At 62.5% G+C, this 8,067-nt stretch overlaps 2 protein-coding genes across 2 annotated transcripts; both read left to right on the top strand.

The window, feature by feature from the left end:
- The first annotated feature begins 6 nt into the window (after positions 1-6).
- Positions 7-7,757, top strand: THAP3 (THAP domain containing 3). Its single transcript, XM_024756129.1, has 5 exons — positions 7-245; positions 2,334-2,526; positions 6,318-6,380; positions 6,727-6,831; positions 7,065-7,757. Exons 1-5 carry the CDS (start codon positions 229-231, stop codon positions 7,323-7,325), a joined length of 639 nt encoding a protein of 212 aa, XP_024611897.1. The 5' UTR covers positions 7-228; the 3' UTR covers positions 7,326-7,757.
- LOC112407012 (uncharacterized) lies at positions 3,845-6,310 on the top strand. Its single transcript, XM_024756130.1, has 2 exons — positions 3,845-4,165; positions 4,363-6,310. Exons 1-2 carry the CDS (start codon positions 4,006-4,008, stop codon positions 4,812-4,814), a joined length of 612 nt encoding a protein of 203 aa, XP_024611898.1. The 5' UTR covers positions 3,845-4,005; the 3' UTR covers positions 4,815-6,310.
- Positions 7,758-8,067: the final 310 nt, after the last annotated feature.

Below are 8,067 nucleotides of genomic sequence, written 5' to 3'. Positions count from 1 at the left end.
CGCGCGGGGAGAGGTTGGGGAAGCTGAGTAACCTGCCCTCCGGCGCACAGCCTCCCGCAGGTCCGGGGAGCCGCGCGCGGGGGAGGCCGTGGCGGGCCTGGGGCGCGCTCAGCGCTGCGCCCTTGCGGTTACTTGGTGTGCGTCCCCTCCGCGGCCCGGGGACTGTATCTCGTTCTCAGATGCTGCCCGGAACGTAGTAGGTGTTCAGTATTTGCTGCGTGATGAGCGATGCTGACGTCTCTCAGGTGTGCGGTGCTCACATCTCCGGGCCTCAGGCCGGGAAGGAAGGGTGGGGAGGAGGAATGAGTACGTTCCAGCGGGGGGGGCGCGCGGGGCCGGGACCTAGGGCTCTGCGGGAGCCCCGGGAGGACGGCGGAGCTTTTGGAGTCAGTCCCTGCGCGCCCCGCATGCCGGACCGGCCGAGTGAACGGCCGCCTGCCCATCGGTCGAGTGTCGCACGCTTTCTTTTAGGTTCCAGCCACGGCGCCTTCCTCTGCCCTGTTCAGAGCGGGACTCCAAAGGGCTGCCGCTCTCCAGTCTCCACTTCCTCTCCTCCTATTAAGGGTTTTCTTTTTCGAAGTGAATGTGTCTCTTGAGATGTAACACACAGACGGAAAAGTGCACAAATCATGAGCACACAGCCCAGCCAGTTTAACAAAGCGGACAGCCCGTGTGACTGCCGTGAATTTAGAACATCACAGCCCCCAGGAGACCCCGACCGCTCCCCCTTCCAGCCCCTCTTCCTCCCAGTGCCCAAGGGTAAGGCGGACTGCTTTGGCCTGTCTGGAACCTCACTGAATGGAATCACAGGCGGTACTTTTTCCTGTGCTTTGCTTACATTGTGCCTGTGAGCCCTCCACGTTGCTGGCAGCAGCAGCTCATCCTTTTCATTGCTGCATAGTGTTTTAGGAAGGTGTTTACCAGAATTGACTTGTTCTGTAGTTGAAGGGCATTTGGGTGCCTCCCTTCTTTGGCCGTTAACGGGCACATGGCTCTGCGCATTGTTGCTGGGTCTTGCCTTCCAGCACCTGTATCCATAGGTGTCAGTCGGGTATGTACCTGGGGGTGGCGTTGCCTCTGGTTTTCTCCCGTTCCAGTCACTCTCACCCCCACCATTCCCACAAATGAGCTCTGTCGTGTCCCCAGTGACCCTTACGATGCCACGTGTAGTGGCGTATCCTCATCTGACTTGATCTCTCTGCAGCCTGTGACACAACTGACTGCTGACGCCTTGAGACGCCCTCCCACCTGGCTTCTAGGACACCTCTCGGCCTCTTTCTTTGTCACAGTGTGCCTTCTGAGTCCCCTTGGCTGGATCCTGCTCATTTCCAACACCAGACAGACGCTGGAGCACTTCAGGGCTCGGGCCATGCCCCTGCCTTGTCCCTGTCCATGCTCGCTCCCCAGGGTGCCCATCTCAGTCAGGCTCATGGCTCTGCCACCCTTACCTGGGCACGGGCCCACAGTGACATCTCCAGACACGCATGCCCACCTGCCACTCGTTCAGCATTCAGACATGTAAAATGCACCTCAAATTTAACATCTGACATAGAAAACCAAGCTGCTGACCCCCCAGAGCTGCCCCTCGCACTCCCCCGCAGTCTTAGTACATGAAACTCCCTCCTCTGCTGCACGGCCCACAGGCAAACCTTACTGCCTGGTTTTCACAGTACATCCCAGGTCTGCCTGCTCATCACCCCCTCCTGCTGACACCCTGATCCCAGCCACCTGGGGCCCTCCTACAACAGCCAAGGCGGACTCACCTGCCACCCTCTGCCAGAGCCTCTGGGAAAGCCCTCCTGCCCGAGGCGAGGCCCGCAGCCCCCTCGCGCCTGCGGGGCCTTCGTGCTTGCTCCTCCCCCGATACCTCACGGCTCTCTGTCCCACTTCCTGCAGCCTCTGCTCCGATGTCACCTCTCAGGTGGCCTGCCCCACGTCCTACTCTTTCTTCCTGCACGGTCCGTGTCTGTCTGGTGGACCGGCTGTCTCCCTGTTCTAGAATGTAGGCTCCGTGAGGGGTCCGTGAGGGGGGGGCTGTCTCTCCCACTCCTGCTTCCCCAGCACCGGAGCCGGAATGGAGGCCCACCTGGTGGCCTGCCTGGCAGATGTGGCTCGGGGAGCAGGTTGCTTGGGCTCTTTGGCCACGTTCACGGTCTCAGGATGCCGCCTACAGCCACGACGGCAGAGTAGATGTGGTTTAACAGAACGAGGCTACTGACGTTTGCAGGCTGTCCAGTAAAGTGCCGTGTGGGGATGTGAAAGGCCCCTGGGACCCTGAAGTGCCACTGCGTTCAGTGCCGCGAATCCCTCGCGCCTCCTTGCTGTGCCCCCAGGTTCCCGTTCAGCCGCCCGGAGCTGCTGAAGGAATGGGTGCTGAACATCGGCCGGGGCGACTTCGAGCCCAAGCAGCACACGGTCATCTGCTCCGAGCACTTCCGGCCCGAGTGCTTCAGCGCCTTTGGGAACCGCAAGAACCTGAAGCACAACGCGGTGCCCACGGTGTTCGCCTTCCAGGGCCCCCCACAGGTGCGCGCGGCCGCGGGGCCCCGGCGGTGGGTTGGGCGCAGGGCACAGGTGGCGTTTGCGGGGACAGCAGAGGCCGAGGACTGCAGCCAGGGCAGCGCTGGCAGGCCTCGGCGTCTGGAGCCCAGCAGGCCCTGCCCTGCGCTTTAGGGAATTCGCAATTTAGGTGTCAGTCGGGTATGTACCTGGGGGTGGCGTTGCCTCTGGTTTTCTCCCGTTCCAGTCACTCTCACCCCCACCATTCCCACAAATGAGCTCTGTCGTGTCCCCAGTGACCCTTACGATGCCACGTGTAGTGGCGTATCCTCATCTGACTTGATCTCTCTGCAGCCTGTGACACAACTGACTGCTGACGCCTTGAGACGCCCTCCCACCTGGCTTCTAGGACACCTCTCGGCCTCTTTCTTTGTCACAGTGTGCCTTCTGAGTCCCCTTGGCTGGATCCTGCTCATTTCCAACACCAGACAGACGCTGGAGCACTTCAGGGCTCGGGCCATGCCCCTGCCTTGTCCCTGTCCATGCTCGCTCCCCAGGGTGCCCATCTCAGTCAGGCTCATGGCTCTGCCACCCTTACCTGGGCACGGGCCCACAGTGACATCTCCAGACACGCATGCCCACCTGCCACTCGTTCAGCATTCAGACATGTAAAATGCACCTCAAATTTAACATCTGACATAGAAAACCAAGCTGCTGACCCCCCAGAGCTGCCCCTCGCACTCCCCCGCAGTCTTAGTACATGAAACTCCCTCCTCTGCTGCACGGCCCACAGGCAAACCTTACTGCCTGGTTTTCACAGTACATCCCAGGTCTGCCTGCTCATCACCCCCTCCTGCTGACACCCTGATCCCAGCCACCTGGGGCCCTCCTACAACAGCCAAGGCGGACTCACCTGCCACCCTCTGCCAGAGCCTCTGGGAAAGCCCTCCTGCCCGAGGCGAGGCCCGCAGCCCCCTCGCGCCTGCGGGGCCTTCGTGCTTGCTCCTCCCCCTGATACCTCACGGCTCTCTGTCCCACTTCCTGCAGCCTCTGCTCCGATGTCACCTCTCAGGTGGCCTGCCCCACGTCCTACTCTTTCTTCCTGCACGGTCCGTGTCTGTCTGGTGGACTGGCTGTCTCCCTGTTCTAGAATGTAGGCTCCGTGAGGGGGGGGCTGTCTCTCCCACTCCTGCTTCCCCAGCACCGGAGCCGGAATGGAGGCCCACCTGGTGGCCTGCCTGGCAGATGTGGCTCGGGGAGCAGGTTGCTTGGGCTCTTTGGCCACGTTCACGGTCTCAGGATGCCGCCTACAGCCACGACGGCAGAGTAGATGTGGTTTAACAGAACGAGGCTACTGACGTTTGCAGGCTGTCCAGTAAAGTGCCGTGTGGGGATGTGAAAGGCCCCTGGGACCCTGAAGTGCCACTGCGTTCAGTGCCGCGAATCCCTCGCGCCTCCTTGCTGTGCCCCCAGGTTCCCGTTCAGCCGCCCGGAGCTGCTGAAGGAATGGGTGCTGAACATCGGCCGGGGCGACTTCGAGCCCAAGCAGCACACGGTCATCTGCTCCGAGCACTTCCGGCCCGAGTGCTTCAGCGCCTTTGGGAACCGCAAGAACCTGAAGCACAACGCGGTGCCCACGGTGTTCGCCTTCCAGGGCCCCCCACAGGTGCGCGCGGCCGCGGGGCCCCGGCGGTGGGTTGGGCGCAGGGCACAGGTGGCGTTTGCGGGGACAGCAGAGGCCGAGGACTGCAGCCAGGGCAGCGCTGGCAGGCCTCGGCGTCTGGAGCCCAGCAGGCCCTGCCCTGCGCTTTAGGGAATTCGCAATTTAAAGCTGCTTTGAAAATAAGTCACGCTTCACGACAGATGCCATGGAAGCAGCTGATGGGCGAGGGTGCCGAGAGCTCCGTCCTTCCGTGGGCTCGAGGGCGGCGGAGACCTTCCTGGCCGCGCCGCACTCAGACCTCGTCCGCCTCTTGCTCGTTGCCAGCCCGGGCTCGGGGGCCTGTGGCCGAGGACCTGCCACCCGCCAGGTCCCCGTTAAGGTCCTCCTGTGGCTGCTCCGCGCCGGCTCGGAGCCCTGTCCGGAGCGCTGGTGGGGACGGGCACAGCGGGGCAGAGGCTTGGCGGTGGCGGGGATTTGGGTGCACTCAGCGGCAGCAGCAGCGGCTCAGGCTGGTTGGAGGGCGCCGGGGCCAGTGGGTGACGGGCGTGGACAGGTGGTAGGTTTTTGGGCGAGGCCCGTGGGCAGGGACATGGCTTTGGAAGGTCCCTCTGGCTGGCAGCTGGTTCGGAGTTCACTGTGGCCTCGCAGGTGAGGGCAGTCACAGTGGCCTGAGCCAAAGGTGGGTGCTGCGATGAGAGGGGGATGGAGCGGGCCGACTCTGCAGCCCTGGTGGGCTGAGAGGGAGGTGGTCCGGGAGAGCAGGGCTCTGGGCCCCCGGGGACCGGGGGTCCCAGATTCCCTGAGGAAACGGTCCTGTGCACGTTGAGTTTGGCTTCCCGATGGGACGCTGAGGAGGACGTGCCTGGTGGGGCAGGATGTGCGGGTTTGGCTCAGGAGGGCTCACGGCAGGACAGTTGGAGCTCGAAGCTGTGAGGGGATCATAGCGAATCATAGTACACCCTTGCTGTACACCCAGTCTCGGGGGGAGGGCTCGAGCCGGGCGCCCACTGGAGCCGGGGAGGTAGAGTAGCAGTAGAACACACACGAGGCCCGAAGGTACCCCTGCTGGTTTGTTTTTATTGGGAATGAGAGGGAGGGAGCTGATGGGAACCCTGAGTTCTAGGGTGCAGGGAAGGGCAGGCGCGGCCGTCTGCCACTTGCCAGCAAACGCGCCCGGAGCACCCTGCCCTCCATCTTCCCTTTGCCCGGTCTCTCGGCCTCCCCGTCCCCAAGTCCAGGCTCCCAGTGCCTGGCCCCCGCCGCCGTCCTTCCTGTCCTGCCCCTCGCTCTCTCTGGCACCTGTGAGCACCTGCCCCAGTGGAGGCTTCGTGCGGGCTCCGCTGCTTTTATTGCCAATGTCCAGAACGTTGCCCGGCACCGAGTAGGTGCTTAATGCACGAGTCTTTGGTTTTTTCTTTTAAACATGGAAGGCCTTTCATTTTATATGCACATTGCCTTGTGGTAAGAACGCTTGACATGAGATCTGTTCTCTTAACACACTTTGAAGTCCACAACAGTATCGTTGACTGTAGGCACAGGCGTCACACCACGGGGCTCTAGGACTTACTCATTTTGCTGACCTGAAACTTATGTCCGCTGTTTAGGAACCCCACACCCCGTCCCATTCAATCAGTGTGCTTACTGTCATGCATCTGTGGTAAACTGCTCGCCCTGAAGTCAGCGATTACAGGTTAACAGCTGGCGGGGGGGTGGGGGGCGTCGGTGGCCCTGCTCCTTGGCGCCTCCGGTGCCTAGGGGTGGGGAGAGTTGTTTCTGGCGCCCGCGGCCCCAGCTCAGCTCTGATGAGGTCTGGGGGCTGCAGGCTCTGAGCTGGATGTTTCCCACTGTGAGGCTGCCACTCTGAGTCACCTACTGTGCAGCCTGAAGGGTGCCAGGCCCTGGGGCAACACGTACAAATCAGACAGGTCCCTGGCTTCACCGGGCCTCTGACCCGAGATTAGGAACACCTTCGGAGAAGGAAGGGAGCCGGGGATGGTGAGAGGAGAGCTGGGCTGGGTTCAGGGCACAGTTTACTTGAGCCTCAGCCGGCGGAGCGTGAGGACAAAGACGCACGAGGCCTGGCGCGGGCTCTCGGGGCGCGGACCTCCTGCCTGTACCCCGGGGCCCGTCTGCAGCAGCTCCGTGTCTTTTGCAGCTGGTGAGGGAGAACACAGACCCTGCCGGCCCGAGTGGAGATGCTGCCTCTGAGAAGGGAAAGGTGAGTCTGCCCTGCTGGTCACCGAGCGCTCGGACTGAGCCGCTGCACGTGCCCTCCAGGCTGGCCTGCTGGGTTTGGATTCTCTCGTTTCCTAGAAAAGGGAAAGCCAAAGCCTTCCGTGCCGCCTTCTTCCTGTTCAATATCAAGCAGTGGCAGCTGGTCACGTCTGGCTTCTGCTCCGTGTCTAAGGGTCTGACCCCAGGCCGTGGAGGAGGCTGGCTGTTCTGCAGGCGCCCCGGCTGCCCCCGGGTGGTGTGCGGGGACCACTGGCGGGACAGACAAGTAACAGCTGGGGCGGATCCGCTTCTGTGTCAGTCAGTGGCCTCCTCTGCCCTGTCTTTCCCAGGTCCTCCCTGAGACGGGGGCCGGGGAGGGTGGCCCAGGGAGGAAGGTGGACACGACGCTCGAAGCGCCGCAGCTGCCCCTGGACGCTGGAGGCCCCGGAGCAGAGGTGAGGCCGGGCCAGGTGCGAAGGCAGCGCGTGGCTGGTCTCAGCTCGAGGGGATTTGCTTCAAACAGAAGGAAGAAAACGTGCCTGAACCAGAGCACCACGACGTGTAGCCTGGATTCAGACCTCACCCGTGAACTTAGCTGCGACTGGGCAGCTCTGGGCTTCGGGAGGGCTTGGGAAGTGCGTCCTGCCGCCCTGGCCGCTGCTTGTCTCTCACTGACCTCTGTCCTCAGGTCCCGCTACACAGACCGGAAGCCACTGGGGTCCCTGGTCAGCCGGCCAGCCCCACGCAGCCGTCCGATCACAGCTACGCCCTTTTGGACTTAGACACTCTGAAAAAAAAACTCTTCCTGACGCTAAAGGAAAATGAAAAGCTCCGCAGGCGCCTGAAGGCCCAGAGGCTGGTGATGAGGAAGATGTCCAGTCGCCTGCGTGCCTGCGGCGTGGGGCAGCCCGGACTCCAGGCCAGGCTGTGGCCGGGGCAGCAGAGCTGAGCCCGCCAGATGGGCCTTCTCCGCGGAGCCGCCGGGAGGAGGGGCAGTGGTCTCGGGGCTCTGGCCGTGGGCGGACCTTTCAGTCGTGCCCTGACATTCGCTGGGTTCCACCTATTGTGAACTGTAGTGGCCTCAGGCTGGGAGGGGCGGGGCCGTGAGCGCAAGCTGGGCGAGCATCCTTGGAACCCACAGCCCGAGGAGCCATCCTGGGCCAGTGTGGCTGACCCTCCCCAACGGGGAGGAAACGCGTTTCCTTGAGGGGCAGCTGGGCCCAGGGGGGCCGTAGGGCGCTGGCACTCTCCAAGGCAGCGAGTGGCCCCGTCGCCTGGACGGCCGGCTCTCTAAGTGGCTGAGGCTGGCTTCTGTCCTGGGAGCGCCTCCCTGCCCGGCCAGGTGTGAGTGAGCAACGTAATAAAGTGTCTTCCTACAAGCGCTGCGCGTTTCCTCCTTCAGTTAAGAACAAGGGAGCGCTGGCTTGAGGTTCCCTCTCCTGCCGTGCCTGCCTGCTTCTGACACTGCCTGCCTGCTTCCTGTTGAAGAGCCAGCAGGGCGTGACCAGCTCTGACTACCAAAAAAAAGGTGCCTTTAAAGAAAACAGGAATCCTGGCCTATGTGATCTCCTAACTTGGACTCTTGTTTCTCAGGCAAATGTGTGACACAGAAAACTGGTCCCCGTGGTTCAGACCATGGTTTGAACGTAGGCATAAAGGGCGGCACGAGGCTTGTGAGAGGGGGCACATCC

Source organism: Neophocaena asiaeorientalis, unplaced genomic scaffold, assembly GCF_003031525.2.
Source record: "Neophocaena asiaeorientalis asiaeorientalis breed wild unplaced genomic scaffold, Neophocaena_asiaeorientalis_V1.1 scaffold1247, whole genome shotgun sequence".
NCBI classification, from domain to species: Eukaryota; Metazoa; Chordata; class Mammalia; order Artiodactyla; family Phocoenidae; genus Neophocaena; species Neophocaena asiaeorientalis.
The sequence above is the reverse complement of the archived record's forward strand: the minus strand, read 5'-3'. Positions and strand labels throughout refer to the sequence as shown.

Coding starts and splice junctions, on each gene's coding strand:
- THAP3 (XM_024756129.1), top strand. Junction 2,527..6,317: donor CCTTCCAGGGCCCCCCACAG/GTGCGCGCGGCC, acceptor TGTCTTTTGCAG/CTGGTGAGGGAGAACACAGA. Junction 6,381..6,726: donor CTGCCTCTGAGAAGGGAAAG/GTGAGTCTGCCC, acceptor TGTCTTTCCCAG/GTCCTCCCTGAGACGGGGGC.
- LOC112407012 (XM_024756130.1), top strand. CDS start 4,006: ATGGGTGCTGAACATCGGCCGGGGCGACTTCGAGCCCAAGCAGCACAC. Junction 4,166..4,362: donor CCTTCCAGGGCCCCCCACAG/GTGCGCGCGGCC, acceptor GCTTCACGACAG/ATGCCATGGAAGCAGCTGAT.